Genomic DNA, 19,926 nt, shown 5'->3' with positions numbered 1-19,926 from the left:
AACAATAACAAAAAAATACGCCGATACCACCCATTTGGAGGATATAGAAGTCGGGAATGACCAAGGAAGAGATGTAAAGAGACCAGAACAGGCCATTGGGCCTAAATCCCTGATTATGTTCGCAAACAAACTATATTATTGTTTGTTTTTGAATTAAAATATTTTGATGGGAGGTGAATTTCATTGCCTAAAAACTAAAACAAAGTGGGAGTTAAGTGAATGAGTAAAGATATAAAGCAAGAACTGCAAAAAAAAAAAGTACATTTAGAGGGAATATAAAGAAAAAGGTAATCAACATACTCATGAGCAGTACAAAGTACAAGCAAGAGTGAGGCCGGGGGGGGATAGTACAGTAAGAATTATCAAATCTGATTATGAGAGAAAATTAGCTAAACAGACGAAAGCAAATTCAAGAGTTTTTTTTTTTATGTAGCAAGTAAGGGGAGAATGACTGTGGAAGAATGACTTTAATCAATGCTGTTGGTATGAAGGTGACAGAAACAAAAGAAATAGTTGAGTTATTGAGTGATCACTTTGCTTTGCAGAAGTATGTCATCCAGGTGGAATGACAATTTCTACAAAGTGTCATCCAGATGGAGATTTTTCAGTCACTGATGTGACAAAGGTTAACACGAGAATTGAGGCAGATGAACTGGAGGTTCTCATTGTATTGAAAAATATTGATGTGAATACAACAATGGGACTGAATGGCATGTCAGCCCATGTGCTATTGAGAATGTGCCAGAGAACTGACAGGCCCCCTAACAAAGTTGCTTAATGTTAGTCTCAGCTCTGGCAAAGTTCTAAGGGAGTGGAAAGAGGGTAAGATAGTTACATTACATAAAGGTGACTCCAAGAGAGAAGTAGCAAATTACAAATCAGTTAATATCTCAGGAGTGATATTGGAAAAATTTATTACACTCTGTTTTTACATGCTATATACATTCCACAGAATATCGTGTAAACAATGTATTATATATATATATATATATATATATATATATATATATTCATATTTAATATTAACTGACTTAAAACCATAACAAAATGAGATTTATTTGAAAACGCAACATGTTTCGTCGAGATTGACACTTCATCAGGCGTTAAGAACATAGAAAGATATTAAAAGACACTGAAAATAACATTGAGACACTCTAGAACTATACAATTATAAAGTTATAATATTCGACTGTGAATTACAGTTATTGTGAACTTGAACTATAGTCCGTGTTAAAGTTCTATTGTTGTACACTTGTGCGTGTGTGGAACCACGCGATCTCCAGTATCTGATAGTAGAGCTGAAAGAGTCTGGCAAATTATAGCTGAGATTATTGTTCATATGAAGCGGGTCCAAGGTGATTTCTTTTGACTCCACAATGCGGCGTTCCACCTCATCATGGCAAATGAGTAGGTTTGAAGTTTTTTTTAATAATATATTTATATATATATATATATATATTATTAAAAAGTTTTAATGACTGATACCAAGAGATAAAGAGATGACATGGTATATTTGAAAAGATACTACTAGTTTACTAGCTTCGTTCAATTGATCAACATCTTCAGGTCTCACAATCAAAGAAATATATAAAAAATTACAGAGACTTAAAATTGCATTAACAGAACAAGTACAAAAGACAGTAGCATGTTTGAAAACAAAATGCGAGCTTGAGTTCCAAATAAATGTAGACTACGCGCATTGTCACGAGTGCACCAATACTGAACAGAAGCAACGTGTGCGTCAGAGAGATTGAAACTTAGGCTCTTGTTGATATATTAAGAATCTAGAGAAATTTCTCTAGATTCGACAATCTTTCTCTCGAAATCATCATAGCACACATGGATGTTAGAAGTTTGAGTCCAGTTCACAATGTGTTGGCAGCCTTCGTCTGAGTTAACTGAAAAGAGAACGTGGCTAGAGAGAGAGAGAGCACTGGCTCTAATCCTGTTGTAGGAGATATCTCTATGGTGTTCTTCCAAATGTAGAAGGATGGATTTAGCAGTCTGGCCAAGTATGGCTTTCCACAATCACATAAAATCTTGTACACTCCTGGAAACTGAGTTGGAAGATGTTTCTCTTTAGGTTTACTAAGTATTGAACGAAGCTTTGGGAGCATAGTAAAGCAAATTCTGAAGTTAAACTTCTTGAGAATTTTTGCCAGTTTTGGTGAAAGAGAGCTGATGTAAGGCAAAGAGATCAAGGCTCTGGTGGAAGAGGGATCTTCAGAAGTAGTTGAATGACTGGGGGAAAGAAATTTGTCAATTTTATTAGAAGAGAAACTATTATTAATAAAAGTGTTTTTAAGAAAAAGGAGTTCATTTTTAATTTCTGCTTCTTCTTCAGTAAGTAAAGACTTGGCTCAGTGAGCGAAGGTGGAAATAATACCAAATTTTTGTGTGTGTGGGGGGGGTAGCGATGGGAGGAAGCATGAATATATCTATCAGTATGAGTAGGTTTTCTAAAAATTGAGATTTTAATACTTTCAGCACATCTGGTAAGTTTCAGGTCTGGAAAGGGGAGGCAGTCATCGGATTCCAGTTCGAAGGTAAAAGAGATTTTTTCATGACACTTGTTTAGGTGGTCTAAAAATAAATTGAGGTTGTTGACACCATCTTCCCAGATGAGGAAAATATCATCAATATAACGATACCAAAATTTTGGTTTGAGTGGAAGGAGTTAATAGCTTTTTCTTCAAAATCGTTGAGAAACATATCTGCGAGAATCGGAGAGAGTGGGCTGCCCATGGCCAGACCCGAGTTTTGTAAGTAGGGCTTATTGTCATATTTGAAGTATCCTGATTTTATGCAATGGGAGAGTAAAGTAAAGAGTTTTTTGGATAATTTGTTCTTGAGAAGATCCAGGACTTCTTGAGCAGGCACATTTGTAAAGAGAAAAACAATGTCGAAACTGGCCATTAAATCTGTTTTTTAAGTTTGATGTTTTTGATTTTTGAAACAAAATCTGCAGAGTTTTTAATATGAGAAGAGGAAATTCCAGAAAGATTTCTTAAAAAACTTCTCTTAGGTCACTTAATCCCTTGACTGTATGATCTCAAAGATACACAAAACAAACTGTCCACTCAGACCAATTGTTGAGGGCATGCACTCTCCTACCTACAACCTTTTCAAATATCTCGTAAGTTTTTTAAGAAATCTTTCTGGAATTTCCTCTTCTCATATTAAAAACTCTGTAAATTTTGTTTCAAAAATCAAGTTCATCAAACTTAAAAAAAACAGATTTAATGGCTAGTTTCGACATTGTTTCCCTCTTTACAAATGTGCCTGTTCAAGAAGTCCTCAATCTTCTCAAGAATAAATTATCCAAAAAAACTCTTTACTTTACTCTCCCATTGCATAAAATCGGGATACTTCAAATATGACAATAAGATCTACTTACAAAACTCGGGTCTGGCCATGGGCAGCCCACTCTCTCCGATTCTCGCAGATATGTTTCTCAACGATTTTGAAGAAAAAGCTATTAACTCCTTCCACTCAAACCAAAATTTTGGTATCGTTATATTGATGATATTTTCCTCATCTGGGAAGATGGTGTCAACAACCTCAATTTATTTTTAGGCCACCTAAACAAGTGTCATGAAAAAATCTCTTTTACCTTCGAACTGGAATCCGATGACTGCCTCCCCTTTCCAGACCTGAAACTTACCAGATGTGCTGAAAGTATTAAAATCTCAATTTTTAGAAAACCTACTCATACTGATAGATATATTCATGCTTCCTCCCATCACTACCCCCCCCACACACAAAAATTTGGTATTATTTCCACCTTCGCTCACTGAGCCAAGTCTTTACTTACTGAAGAAGCAGAAATTAAAAATGAACTCCTTTTTCTTAAAAACACTTTTATTAATAATAGTTTCTCTCCTAATAAAATTGACAAATTTCTTTCCCCCAGTCACTCAACTACTTCTGAAGATCCCTCTTCCCCCAGAGCCTTCATCTCTTTGCCTTACATCAGCTCTCTTTCACCAAAACTGGCAAAAATTCTCAAGAAGTTTAACTTCAGAATTTGCTTTACTACGCTCCCAAAGCTTCGTTCAATACTTAGTAAACCTAAAGAGAAACATCTTCCAACTCAGTTTCCAGGAGTGTACAAGATTTTATGTGATTGTGGAAAGCCATACTTGGCCAGACTGCTAAATCCATCCTTCTACACTTGGAAGAACATCATACAGATATCTCCTACAACAGGATTAGAGCCAGTGCTCTCTCTCTCTCTCTCTAGCCACGTTCTCTTTTCAGTTAACTCAGACGAAGGCTGCCAACACATTGTGAACTGGACTCAAACTTCTAACATCCATGTGTGCTATGATGAGCTCGAGAGAAAGATTGTCGAATTTAGAGAAATTTCTCTAGATTCTTAACATATCAACAACAGCCTAAGTTTCAATCTCTCTGACGCACACGTTGCTTCTGTTCAGTATTGGTGCACTCGTGACAATGCGCGTAGTCTACATTTATTTGGAACTCAAGCTCGCATTTTGTTTTCAAACATGCTACTGTCTTTTGTACTTGTTCTGTTAATGCAATTTTAAGTCTCTGTAATTTTTTAAGATCATTAAATGTATATGAAGTGGATTTCTTCAGTTTAAAATAAAATTTTATCACTGCTGATTGTTCCAGTTTTGAATTATTGACACAAGGCACTAACACCATCTTGTTCAAATAGCATCTGTGTGAGAACTAATGACAGGTCTGCATTGCATTACACGTGTACTTGTTGGAAAGAGCACACTTTATTGATTAAAATTATTATTATTATTATTATTATTATTTCTCAAGACCTCATGGAGTCAAAGACTCATCTGGGAGGTCCTTTTATGATACACACATCTCATCATACCGTGTCTTAAACACACTCAAACTCCTTGCAGTCACCACACTCTCAGGCAAGGCATTCCAATCATTCACAACTCTGCATGAAAAACACCTGCCTCTCACTCCCCTACTCACACCCTCTTTATACAGTTTCCAGTGATGACCTCTGGTTCTTCCCCTGATCTTCCACTATTCTCTGTAGAACTTCTCCACCATTGATCTTATAACAACCCCTTACCAACTTGTAGGTCTCTATTATATCTCCCCTCTTCCTTCTCTCCACCAGACTCTGCAAATTACATCTTCTCAATCTTTCCTCGTACACAACATTCCAGAGGTCAGAAACTACCTTAGTCGGTCACCTTTGGACCCTTTCCAACATCTCTTCATCCTTCTGAAAACCCAGTGACCAAATCTGGGCACAATAGTCCATGTGTGGCCTAATCAAAGCCTTATACAATGGAACAAGAATCTCCCTACTTCTACACGTCAGTGTCCTCCGGATCATTCCAGAAGTCTTTGTGTTGTCTTAAAAAAACCCAAAAAACTGCATCCTTATTCAATGGACACAGTGCATGTATGTTATATGTGCTTCATCAGTCAATTTTGTGACATATAGTTATGCATTGTGTATTAATCCATTTTGTGCTGGAAGCTGTTCTTCACATAGCTAAATTTGACCAAGTGAAATTGTATTCTGCTATATATAAAATGCATATCAAACTTTTTATTCAATTTATTTCTTAATAAATAACAGGGATAGTGAAAATTTCTTCAGTACTTTGATAAATACAGTATATGTATGGCATTGTGCATATGATTAATTTGCAATAATTATAACTGGTAAAGTTATTTTATTGTATCCAACCAAAATTTAGATTATCAGTAAAGTTAAGAGAACCATTCATTTCATGAGAAGGAATTTATAAAATCAAATCACAATTAACTGACTATATATTAATTTGATTTTTGTTACTAATTTATGGTCATATTGCATGAATGATACGTGAATTTGCTTCATTATAAAAGGTTAAAAAAGGAGTACGACAAAGATGTATCCTCTCACCTCTGCTTTCCATTATATATATATATATATATATATATATATATATATATATATAATTATAACATGTATATATATAACATGTTATATATAATTATAACATAGTGGACACAGGAAGTTAAAGAGACAGTGAAGGAAAATAAGAAAGCATATTAAAAGTTCCTGGCAAATAAGTCAGCTTGTGCTCTTAGAGAATACAGAGACAGATGTAAGAAAGCTAAACACTGTATAAAACTGGCTGAACAAAAGTCATGGGAGGACTTTCACAAGAACATAGAAAATAAATATCAAGAAGGTGGTAAGATATTCTTGAGGTTGTTGAAGAAGCTTAGAAATGGAGGAAAGAGTGCTGTAAAAGGAATTAGAGATGATAAAGGTAACATGAAAACAGGAGAAAAAGATATCCTTGAAGTATGGAATAATTACTTCGAAAAATTGCTAAATGAAACAAGCAGTGATGACAGCACAGTATCAAAAAACATTGACCAGGCATGCAGTCAGGAATACATATCCATACTTGAAGTAGAAAAAGCCATCAAAAGCCTGAAATGTAGAAAGGCAGCAGGAGTAGATGATATTCGACCAGAAATGCTCAAGTATGGAGGCATAAAAGTCATACAGTGGCTGCACTGCATAGTTCAGAAGGCCTGGACAGAGGGACAAATTCCAGATGATTGGAGTAGATCTCTCATAGTACCCATATATGAAAAGGGAAATAAAACTGAATGTGAGAATTACAGAGGCATTTCATTACTGAGTGTTCCTGGTAAGATATATGCAAGTATAATTGAGAAATGGTTGAGAAGGATTGTGGAAGAGAAGCTTGGTGAAGAACAAGCTGGATTCAGGCCAAATAGAGGCTGTCAGGATCAGATTTTCACTTTACAACAGGTAGTTGAGAAATCATGGCAATATAACAAAGATCTGTATTTAAGTTTTGTAGATCTGGAAAAGGCATATGACAAGGTGCCAAGAGAGAAGCTATTCAAAACGCTACAGTTATATGGTGTCAATGGGGCGCTATATCAAGCAATACTTAGTCTTTATTTGAGTTCTAAGTCAGCAGTTAGAATTGAAGATAGTAAGGGAAGGTGGTTTAATGTTAAATCTGGTATTAGACAAGGATGTACCTTATCCCCTCTCTTATTCATTATCTATATGGATCACATTATGAAGGAAAGTGGTATTAAACCTGATATCAAAATTGGAGGTGTTAATCTCAGCTCTGTGCTGAGATAAATAAATCCGCTACAAGTCTGCAAGATTCCCTGACTAAACTGGATAACTGTTGTAATAGATATGGTATGAAGGTCAGCAATAAAAAGACGACGAAAATTGGCAGAAACATTGAAAATATCAACTGCATTTTGAATGGAGAACCTATAGAACATGTAAAACATTTCGGCTACTTAATCACGATTTTTAGTGAAGATGGTAAATTAAATATGGAAATAGACAACAGAGTCAACAAAGTTGGTATGGTAGGAAGTCAACTGAATAAATTTATATGGAATAAGTGAGAAATTAGCCAAAACACTAAATTAGCTGTATACAAGACAGTGTTCAAATCAGTTTTAACTTATGGATGTGAGAGCTGGGACAGAAGTAAAACACTTGACCAAAGAGTAGAGACCACAGATATGAGAGTCCTTAGAAAGATTAGGGGCATGAACAGATGGCATCAATGCTAATATCATATTAAAAATGAGGATATTAGGAAAAAACTTGATATTGTCAGCAACCAGGAATGCATTAGCAGAGCTAATCTCAGGCGGTATGGTCACTTAAACAGAATGGGAGAGGAAGCATTAGCAAAATAAGTGTTCTCTGCTAGGTTGGCAGGGAAAAACCCAGAGGATGACCAAGATATAGGTGGATTGATACAGTAAAAAGTGCCTTAGAAGACAGAAATATAAGACTTGATAATATTGGAGTCTTGACAGGTGACAGATTGATTTGGAGGAAAATTGTAGGTAGGAAGTTAGTGATGATTTAAATTTTTCATGTAGTACTATCATATCCTGTACACCCCCCCTTGAGGCTATATATCAGGAATTTGATGATGATGATAACAATCTAGAAACAGTATAAGTCCATTTGGTATGCAAATAACCTCACAAACGAATATAGATACACTATTATTTTCAGATGATCAAATAGTATTAGCTATATGAGAAGATGATTTACAAAGATTATTAAATGATATCTCAAAACAATATATTACAATATCTAAAGAAAAAACAAAAATAATGGCATTCGAAGGAGAAAACCTAATAAGAAGTAAAATAGTGATAGATAATAAAATATTAGAACAAGTAAATACTTTCGAATACTTAGGATGTGATTTATCATATGAAGAAGAAAAAGACATAGACACTAAAATATCAAACTTTGTCAAAGTGAATGGCATAATAAATAATATATTTAAGCCATCCCTAGTACAAAAACACACTAGAATCAGACTATATAATGTCTGGTCAAAACCAACTTTACTATATGGAAGTGAAACATGGACCATAAAAAGGAAAGGATGAAAATCAAATTCAAACAACAGAAATGAAATTTCTCAGAAAAACAGCTGGATATACCAAGTGGGACCATAAAACAAATGAAGAAATTTTACAATCCCTAAATATAAAATCAGTTAATTACTACATAAGACAGTATAAACAAAAATGGATACAACATTTAAATCGAATGTACAACAGCAGACTACTGAAAATATTATACCCATATAAAATAAGTGGAAAAAGAAGAATCGGAAGACTAAGAAAGAGGATGGCATGAGACCAGAACAAGCCACCTGGGCCAAAATCCATGTTAGAAAGAAGAAGAAGGTAAAAGGTTAAACTTAAAAAGCCATAAATTGATGAGAAATTTATTTTTTATGTGACTCTCACCTATAGAAAGTTGTAAACCTTATAGTACATTAGTACACTGGTGGACAAAGGATTTTTTTTTTTACTTTTATTTATTTATTTTCCTTTTTATTTTATATAATCCAGAAAATCTGCTCTAGAGACCAAACATTGAACTTTTTTAAGCCACTTCATGCTGAGCAGCAAAATTCATTTCCTACCTAAAAACTTTCACTAATGCCTCTTCCCATGGCCAATGAGCCTGCAGCTTGTTGGTGGGTTGGAGGGCAGGTATACTAACTCTTAGCCAACGAAGCTGGCACATTTGCCATGTATTTAATTATTTCATAAATTTAAGTTATAGTATTGACATTTTATGCATTAGGTAAATGTCACATTATATAAATTATATTTATACCTAATAAACTGTTTTATACCTGTTTGTTAATATCTATTTATATATAACAAGTATCGATTTCGTAATGATTAAGATATATCATGGTAGCAGATTTCATATTAAATGAAATTTGTGATCTGTATACATCAACGTTTGTTAGATAATTCTTATAAAAAAAATTGCTCTGCTAGAGCTTTGCTTGATCCCTGTTGTGCTTTATCAAGCATGCATGAAATTATAGTTTTTTCATCTGAATATTAAAGCTAATTTCTTAGTAATATGGACTTACACATTACATGTTTATATATATTTTTTTAAAAAATAGGCAAAATAAATAACTCCAGTGACTTGGAAATTCCTTGTGGACATGCTAGTATTTCACGACACTTAAATGCAAAGAGTAACAGTCCCGAACATAAAGGAACTAGCAGAAATGTAGCAGTAACATTAAAATCTTCTCCTGATGTGGAAGAGCAGCTAGCTTTTGCAGTCGTCAAACTTCAACATACAATGGATGAAGTAAAGGTTCGTCTGAACTCTATGGAAATTTTGTTACAGCAACTACAACAAGTAAGAAATGAACAGGTGTGTAAAGTTTTTAATGCTACTATTTTCTTGGTATAAAATATAGCAACACATGCAGTGATAAAATTTCAGCTCTTTTGTTCTGTCTATTGAAGCAAGTGTTTCATACCATTGTTAGTATTCAAGTGGGCAATTTAATTGCACCTTAGACATTCCTTAAACAGTTGCTCATACCTGAACTACTTTTGTGTGTGAGCTTGGCATTCTTCCCAAGTAATTTATGTTCAGCATTGACACCATGCTGGACATTGCATGTTGACTTAGTATTTACTAATTCTTTTCTCTATGAAGAGTAAACTGAGCTTATGAAGGGAGTGGCAAGGAGTTTTGCATCTTGCAAAACACATTTCAAGAACACATGTGAACAGGCATAAAGAACAGGTTGAACAGACATAAGCTAGCCTTATAGCATATTAATCCATTCTGCCATAATCCCAGCTATACCAAAGTGCAGGAGCTGTCAGTTTAATCAAAAATAAGTGAATTATATTCACATAATACCTCATGCGATACTAAAGAAAGAGAAGTTTGTCATTGATGGTAGCTAAAAATGGAAAGTTTGTTATAGGGTTTAACTATGGTGAAGAACTTGAGCTTTCCAAATATTCTGGTGACTTTTTTGATAATACAGAACATATGAGGAATTGGAATCCCTCTCAACAGTGATAACAGGGAGATGGGGTTTAACTGTCTGTGATTCTTTGTCTGTATGGTGGTTCTCTGCCTGTTTTGCTATATCAAGAATTTAATAGCAAGGAGTTTTTGTTGTAAGATTGAGGCAGTGAAATTATACCTGTATTTCAGCAAAGGATGATTCCTTATCCTCCACTGAAGGTAGGTTTCATCCAGGAGTGACGATTATTGATTCTTTGAAGTAAGTTGATTAGTTCAGATTCTGAATGAGGCCATATAGCAAAAACAGTATCAATGTAGCACATCCAAAATGACAATTGAAGTTGTGTAATTGAAAATATTGGATCTTTATGATGGTTCTAAATAATAGTCAGAGGAGAAGAAAGTCAACTCTCCATTGTTTTGCCTTTGATCTATTTGCAGATTTTGTTTTTTGATTAGATATAACCAGAATATCTCACAAAATTGAAGACATTAAAAGAACTTTCCTCCTGATATCAGAAGCAAATCCTGGAATAAATCTTTCATAAAAACTTGGCTGTTTTGTAGGTAATCAAATCAACTCCTTATTAGATAAAGTCATAAGATGAAATGGGAATACTATTAAGAAGTTATGGACATACCATGGCATGTCCATAACTTCTTATGGACTTCATTATTATTATTATTATTATTATTATTATTCGAAGTCTATCAAGACTCATCGTCAGAGCCAAGCGAAAGAACTCCTCAGTGTCAACCCTGTAACCACTTCTCAACAGTTTAAAAGTCTCAATCATATCACCTCTCCTTCTTCTATCCACCAAACTCTGCAGTCCACATTCCCTCAGCTGATCCTCATAACTAACATTGTACAGTCCTGAAACCATCTTTATTATCTGCCTTTGTACCCTTTCCACAGTTAATTTATCCCCTTCAAATCCTGGGGACCAAATCTGAGAACAATAGTCTAAGTGTAATCTGATCAGGGTCTTATACAACAGAATGATAACTCTTTTATCTCTGCAGGTCAGCGTTAAACGTCAGCATTTCATTGAAAAGCCAGGTCAAAGGAACTATTAGTTCTTTAGCACATCCTCTCAAAACTCGTGGTGAAATACCATCCAGTCCCACAGTTTTACTGACCTCCAGAGTACTCAGTATTTGGAACACGCTCTCCTCCTGTACCTCGAACCTGCCCTATCCCTCTAGTATTAAAATTTATTCCTCCAGGATGAAATACACCAATAAAGTGTTCATTGAACAATTCCACTATATCCTCTGCATCAGTCACTCTATTCCCATTTTTATCCCACAATGTCATTCTTCCACAATCATTTCTCCTCCTACTGGCCACATAGCTAAAATATTCTCTAGGATTTTCTTTGGATCTTAGCACCAGTCTCTTCTTATATTCCAGTTTCGCCTTCCTTACCATACTGGTTAAAGGTTTGCATGTTATTTAAATTATAATTTAAATTCTTTCTGTCTTTTGTTGACTTTAGGGGTACATCATCATTTTTTGTGTATACTCCTGAGGAAGTACTTAGTTAAGTAACATAATTGACATGACTAGTTTCCAGTACAGCTTTTTTCTGAATTTGTCTGTAATTTGATATGCCTTTATATTTTATTGTTATTATTTTATTGTTATATTTTATTGTTTGCCAGCTTATTAAATAAGCTAGTAAAATGGGCAAAAGGTAATGGATGTCAGTTCAGTGTGTAAAGTTATGCATTTTGGGATTTAAAGATTACCAGCTGTGTACCACACTGACGGAACAGTACTCCAAGAGATTGATGAGGCTAGGGACTTGGGGGGGGTGTTGGTGGATATGGAGATGAAGTTCAAAAGGCATATTGCTAAGGTGTCCAAGATTGCACATAGGATTACTTGGTTATTGAAGAACACACTAACATCCAGAGATAAAGAGGTTATTATTCCCCTTCATAAGGGATTTAAAGATTACCAGCTGTGTACCACACTGACGGAACAGTACTCCAAGAGATTGATGAGGCTAGGGACTTGGGGGGGGTGTTGGTGGATAGGGAGATGAAGTTCAAAAGGCATATTGCTAAGGTGTCCAAGATTGCACATAGGATTACTTGGTTATTGAAGAACACACTAACATCCAGAGATAAAGAGGTTATTATTCCCCTTCATAAGGCGTCAATACTTCCACATTTGGATTACTGTGCTCAGGTCTGATCACCAGGATTCCTTGGAGATGAGGAGGTTGTGGAGAGAGTTCAGAGGATAGTGACTAAGTTGGTCAGTGATGTAAAAAATACTCCCTACATTGATAGATTGAGAGCTTGTGGATTGCAGAGGTTGGTTGATAGGTGGAAAAGATTGGATATGATAGAAACATTTAAGTTACTAAAAGGTTTTTATGATTGATGCAAGGGAAATGTTTCAGCTGTGTGATAGTGATGGAAGAACAAGAGATCATCCCTGGAAATTAAGGAAAAGTGTGGTTAACAAGGGTGTGAGAATGAGGTTTTTCACCTGGAGTGTGGTGAATGAGTGGAATGCATTGCCTGGCTCAGTTGTGAATGCTTCATCTGTAAATGAATTCAAGAAGAGATGTGATAGATATTGTTTTGATAGTTTGGGTCTCCTGCGATGAGTCTACTGACTCCATGGAGATACCCGTAATAATAATAAGTCACCAAGGAGAGTGGTGGCTTCTATTTTTTCATTAGTGAAAAGGTTAAAACAGATAGTTTGGAAATCATGAGAATATGACATTGAACTATATTTAAGATCTATAATTGATCTATATGTAGATCTGGAAAAGGCACACACACACACACCAAGTTTCCAAGAGAAAAGGCTGTTCAAAACGGTACAGTTATGTGATATAAAATGAACATTATATATGATCATTATGTAGTCTCTATTTAAGTTGTATATAGGAGGTACAGGAAGATTCTTCTTGCTTGGTCTCCTAATGTCTGAGGACTTGTGACCCTAGCCACAATGTATCTCCATTTCTTTCTGTCTTTTGTTGACTTTAGGAGTACATCATCATTTTTTGTGTATACTCCTGAAGAAGTACTTAGTTGAGTAACCTAATTGATATGACTAGTACAGCTTTTTTCTGAATTTGTCTGTAATTTGATCTGCTCTTTTATTTTATCGTGCAATGAAACCTGTGGAGAATTCATGACTAAACAAACACATGTAATAACCACAGTAATAAGTTTTAATAAGTAAATATTTCATTTCATCCTAAGTATCTTAGAACATCGTCAGTACAGTTAATTCAAACGATACTAGGAATAACATAGTTAGGGCGCATGATTACAATGGAATCCCAATATGTGCAGTTGCGTGTTATAGAATTAAATTAAAATATATCTGGAGGAAAAAAAAAAGATTATTAAAATAAGATTGCATATATAAAAATTATTTTACACAATTTTATATGTGTAAAATCTTATATTTTGATTTTCTAAAGCAATCTAAATTGCATTAACCCACTTATATATTGATCTTTCGCTGAGTTTTTTTTTTTTTTGTCTACTATTTTTGCTTGAAATGCTTGTCTTTCATTCCCATTTCATTTAAGTGATCATGCTACTAAGATTAGCTTTGATTATACATTCTTGCATTTTAATAATGCCAACAAATGTTGATATATTCATTTTTAGGTGCATTTTGCAAATCTTATGTAAACACCTATGAGTCATTTCATTTCATGCTTAAGCCCCTCATTCATCAATTTTATAACTACCATATTCAGCCTTTTGACCTTAAACCCCTCATTCATCAATTTTATACCTACCATATTCAGCCTTTTGACTTCAGGAATATATTCACACATTGTGCTGTTATGCATTTCTTCATCATTTCCCAAGCAGCATTTATTTCCTTAACTCCTAATTCCATGTTATAGCTCCAAGCTGTCTCCTAAGCTTGTCATAATAACCAGCCCTGTACTTCCACATATATCCCTTCCTCACAGAATTCTGCATATGGCTAGCCACAACCAGGTGATCACTTCATGATCACTCTCACCTAATGGAGGAAAGTGTGAAACCCTACTCACATCCGCTAATGAAATGATCAGATCCAAAACTCTCGACCCTTGTGTGCCCTCCTTCACATGCTGCCTGAGATAGTTGTCTCTCAAGAACTCAAGAAATTCATTTTCCTTATTCCCAAATATCTCTTCATCTCTATCATCGCTATCTCTTCATTTCAATTTATACTGCCATAATTAAATTAGCTCATAATAATTAACCTTCCTTTTTTCATTAGCCCAAGTTGTTTATGCATTTCTTCATCTGTACCCTCCACATTCCCTGGCCTATAGCAACATCCAACTAAATATGACTTCCTGTCAACCTCCACCTCACACCACACTGCCTCATAACCATTGCCTCTATTTCCCTCTTTCATGTCTACTTTATGTGGGCATAATTTCCCTGTTATCATCAGCAGCACTCCTCCTCCTCCCTTCTTGTCCTTTCTATCTTTGTGAAAAACAATGTACCCTTCCATTTCTATTTTCATTAGGATATCGTCTTCATTCAACCATATTTCACTTATTCCAATGATTTTGGGGCAAATAAATATATCCCTTCCTGACAAAATTCTCTCAATCAGTGAAACCATTTCTTCTCTCTTATTTCTGATACTTCTGGCATTTGTAAATAAATACTGCAGTTTACTTTTAGGTCTGTAATCAGTCCTACCCAAGACACTTGTTGGTTATGATTTCCCCACCACACTTGCCCTTGCCCAATCGCGTTTATCACTACTTATCACATATATCCTCTCAGTCTCAGCTTCCCCATCCACATCCCAATCTATTCCATTTCCATGCTGATCATCGCCATACATACATACATTCACTACTACTTCCAGCATCTGCTCTCCCTATACCATGTCCCTGTACTTCCACATATATCCCTTCCTTTTATTACTGTTTCCATTGCCAAGCACTTCTGTTTCTTCAATACCACTCTCCTGATCTTCCACTTCATCTCTTACTTCTGATCTCTTGTTTGCATCACACACTGCACTTCCATCTAGCAACAGTTTCTCCAGTGCACTCACTCTTGCAGTCCATCACATCTTTATAATTTCATTCTTCTAAAAACCCAAGAATGGGGTTTTCATCCCACATACAGACAAATCAGCCAAGAGAACATATACATAATTTACAGTCCAAAAATACTATTGGTGGCGGTGGACAGTAGATGGTGTTGTGTTGATGGTAGTTGTGTAGTTGGAGGATTAAGTAAGAGAGATGGTTAGTTGTTTTTAGTGGAGTAGTGTGCCCTCCTACAATGAGTATTCTCTCCTTGGAGGTGTCACATAATAATAATAATAACTTATATTTTTCTGGATTTCAAACCAGGGCACAACTTCTTGTTAGAGTCTACCTACAACAATAAGTACATGAAACAATTCAAATTGTATCATGTGGCAATCTAGAGTACTGATTTTGTGTCCTCAAATGTTGTATTGTTTATTGTTTTTACTATATTTTTAGAGAGACTATTTTTAAAGTCAGCAATTATTACGAAGCATTCTCTGAACCTTTAACAAGTATTGCTGAATTAATTAATCTGCCAAAAATTTACAGATTTTTTCAGATCACACACATTCATTTTCAGATCACTTTCAACACAACTGTAATAATTATTAGGCATATGCATTCACAAGAATAAAGAATAATGATTTTCATTATTGTAAATATTTTGGCAAGAAATTAACAGGCCATGATCAGTGCATCAGCATAATCACAAGGTGAAGGAAGCTGTAACGAAAAAAAAGGGGGTTAATCCTGTTTACAGAGCTGAGTTACATGGTGGAATGCCACCATATGGGAGGTTACAAAATCAAATGAGATTTTAGTTTTGGATTTAATTGTAATCATTTTATTAAGTGTAGGCTGTTGATTTTGGTTAGGAAAGTCGTAGCGATGCTTCGAGCCTGGCCAGATGGCAAACACATCATCCGCATTGAATACCTCAAAGGAAGGTACAACTTTAACAATCAATACAACCTCAACCTTCCTTTTGATTACACTATGTGGATGATATGTTTGCCATCTAGTCAGACCCAGAAGCATCTCAACTGACTTTCTTAACCAAAAATAATAGTGTATGCCAACTATAAACTTCATCTGAATACTTACAGCATTTATTTATCATAAATTTACTTTCACAGGCTGCTAGAAACAGCAAGATTCAGCCCATCATCCATCTCAAAAAATAGGCATCTTCCAATCTTTCCTCAATAGAGACATTGGTTTTGTCAAAAATTGAACTTGAATGACAGCTGGGGGCAAATAAACCCAATACAACTAATTAAAGGTTAAAATTTCATTGAAAAATGGTCTGGTGATCAGAATTTAGGGTTGTAAAATATGATATTCTGGAAGTTTTGTTAATTTAGGTAGTACCATTGTTTGTCAAATAAGGAGGAGTGCAGTGTTATCAACAAAATTATGAATTGGATTTGAATTTTAGCCAAAAAGGTTTCAGTATATATAGTGACAAGATGAAGAGCCTTGTGGAACCTCAGCATTAGGTGCAAAGTTTGTGGATAAAATTTCATCTGCCATCACATATAATGTTCAACTAGAGAAAAATTAGTGACTAATTCAGAAGATAGACTTATTTCTGAATCAGTTACTGGAAACTTACTTAATAGACCTATGTACCAAACATGATCAAAATGACTGCTTGAGATTCTCCAGATTTTTCCATGTCATTTGTTCTGTATTCTTTAGGAAATGCTGGATGCAAGTGTCCTTCAGTAGTATTTGTTGTTGTTGGAAATTTGTCTAATTGTGTTTTGCTACTTGTTTGTTTGTTTGTTTGTTCTGCTTCTGAAAATGGTGTCCATAAAGAAGCGCATGTTGGCAGCACAGAAAGCTTCAGCATGAAGATCGAGTTCTGCCTTGGATTTTTCCCAGTGGATGCATTGTGAAAATTGCTTCATATGTGCACTGAAAAATATGAAAGGTTTGTAGACTGTTAGAGTGAATGAAAAGAAGGAAAGTATTAATGTATGTGAAAGGTGTATTGAAAGGTTAGAGCAACTAGAAATGGGAGCTAAAGTTGGGACCATAGTAGAAGAGCTTAGGCAAGAGTTAGTGAAAATGAAAAGTGAAATGAAGCATTTGGAAGAGGATATTAAGCACCTAAAGAAGTGATTGTCTGATGAGAATGAGAAGGAGGAAGTTATTGTCATGAAGAAAGTGTCAAAGGATAATCATATAGTGCTGTATGGGGGGGGGACCCAATCTTTAGGAGTCATGACTAATAAAGTACACAAAACATGCTTTCCTGGTGGAAGAATGAAACAAATAACTGATGCTTTGCAGAGAAGGAAAGAGTGGACATCAGAATTATTGGTAGTTGTGGGCATAAATGACTTAGTGGAAAAAAAAAATCTTCATAGAGACTTGAGAAAGTTGTTGTGGCAGGTAAAAGATAATAGCGTTGTTGGAAAAAGTCATTAGCATGTTGCCCAGATATGACAAAAGCAACTTGAGAAGAACAGAGATAATGAATAGCAAGATGGCTGAGTTGTGTGAGGCAGAGGGGGATTTCAGTTTGTTGAGCACTTAGAAAGGCTATTGTTTGCAGAGAAGGCACAGAATCAAGAAGTTAATGTAGCTAATGATCAGAGGGTACTTATGAAGCAGGATACAACAGCTAAACAGATTGTGTGATAGGAGAAAGATGGATATGAAGTTGAAGATATAGTTGCAGCAGCAGCAGCACAAGGTGATGGAGTGCATAAAGGCTAGGATGAGACAGGTATGAATGGCAATAAGAGTTGGGATCAGGGAATAGAAGTGGTCCATTCTAGCTGCTATACCAGACCAAAGAGAGAGGTGTGGTATAGCAGCTAAATGAAACTGAAATGAGTAGTAGAAACAAATCTGAAATAACTGATGTTTTGCAGAGAAGGAAAGAGTGGGCATCAGAGTTAGTGGTAGCTGTGGGCACAATTGACTTAGTTGATAAAAGAAACATGTTCATAGAGACTTGAGAAAGTTGTTGTGGCAGGAAATAGAAGTGGTCAGACCAAAGAGAGAGGTGTGGTATAGCAGCTAGAATAGAGAATGTTGGTGCTGGTAGAATGGCCTCAAAGACAAAGGTATTGTTATATTTATATATAAATGTAAGGAGTATTCGAAATATAAGAGAATTGAGTTTGTTGCATTGATTGAGTCAATATGTCCAGAGAAAATTGGCATAAGTGAAACTTGGTTATATGAGGATGATATCGGGAATAGAAATGGAAGGACATACAGTTTTCCGGAAGGATAGAAAATTGAAAAGAGAAGAGGGGGGGGGGAGTGATGATAATGATTGCAGAGGAATTGTGTCCAAAAAGTGTGGAAGTTGATAGCACATGCATGGATTTTGAATCTGTGTGGTGTGAAGTTGAAATTAACAGGTAAGTATATCTGATAGGATGCTGTTATATGTCAGGGAATGTAGAGAATTCTGATTATGAAATGTTTAGGCAAATTGGTTGAGCATATAAAAAGGTGATCCTGATAGGAGACTTTACTTAAAGGAATATAGAATGGATGGAAGAGATAGTGTACAGGAACAAGGAAAGTTTGTTGAATTTCTGAGGGATAAATATCTTAAGCATCATGTGACTGAAGCAACTAGAGACTTTAATGTTTTGGATTTGGTGATAACTTAACAAGATGTAGTTGTTAATGAAGTATTGACACTGTCACCAGTTGGTGAGAGTGATCATGAGGTACTTGTTTGGGAATTGGTGAAACAAGAAAAGGTTATTGCCAAAAACGGATATGTGTGGAAGTATAAGGTGGGTGATTATGGGAAGCTCTGTAGTCAGCTAACTTCAGTATGTTTGGTAGATGAGCCATGTAGAAAAGATGTTGACAGTGCATAGACATTCATAAGGCAGTATCTGAAACAAGTGTGTACAACTGCATACCAAGGGTTAAGCAAGTAAATAGAGTAAGAGTGAAATGGATGAACAATGAAATCAAGCAAGCTGTTGGAAAAGAAAATGCTATGGAAAAGGTACAAGAGAGTTGGTGGCAATCAGACCATGAAGAGTATAAAGTGCAGGCAAGGAAGGTGACAAACATGGTAAAGAAAGAAAAGGTGCAGCAGTATGAGAGGAGATTGGCTGGTTAGGACACAGTTAATTCAAGAGAATTTTTCTGCTATATTGCAATCAAGAGAAAGAATAATTATGGCAGTTTGACAATGGTGGATAGTCATGGCAGCAGAATGACTTGTGAAGGATATAATGGAATTATTGAATGAGCACTTTATCAGCATATATCATAGGGGTGTAAATGATGCTGTGTTCTAGATAGAAGGGAGGTAAGTATTAGGAGAATTGGAAGTGAAAGAATTAGAGGTGTATCAGGTGTTGATTGGGTTAGATATTAATAAGGCTGTGGAAATGGATGATATATCACAACATATTTTTAAGGAATATTATTATTATTATTACGGGTATCTCCATGGAGTTGGTAGACTCACTGCAGGAGACCCAAACTATCAAAACAATATCTATCATACCTCTTCTTGAATTCATTTACAGA

General features: G+C 35.3%; 1 protein-coding gene across 1 annotated transcript in view; it reads left to right on the top strand.

Moving 5' to 3' along the window:
• The window catches only part of LOC150104662 (uncharacterized), a 144,059-nt gene that overhangs the window by 104,900 nt on the left and 19,233 nt on the right, over positions 1–19,926 (top strand). Inside the window, exon 6 of the mRNA XM_090395604.1 lies at positions 9,480–9,724. Coding sequence (XP_090251730.1) covers positions 9,480–9,724 — 245 coding nt within the window. The remainder of the gene's footprint in view (positions 1–9,479; positions 9,725–19,926) is intronic.

Source organism: Typopeltis vanoorti, chromosome 7, assembly GCF_054136105.1.
Source record: "Typopeltis vanoorti isolate ZY-2024b chromosome 7, IOZ_Tvanoo_1.0, whole genome shotgun sequence".
Classification (NCBI taxonomy): domain Eukaryota; kingdom Metazoa; phylum Arthropoda; class Arachnida; order Uropygi; family Thelyphonidae; genus Typopeltis; species Typopeltis vanoorti.
Note: the sequence above shows the minus strand (reverse complement) of the source record. Positions and strands in the feature narration are given on the sequence as shown.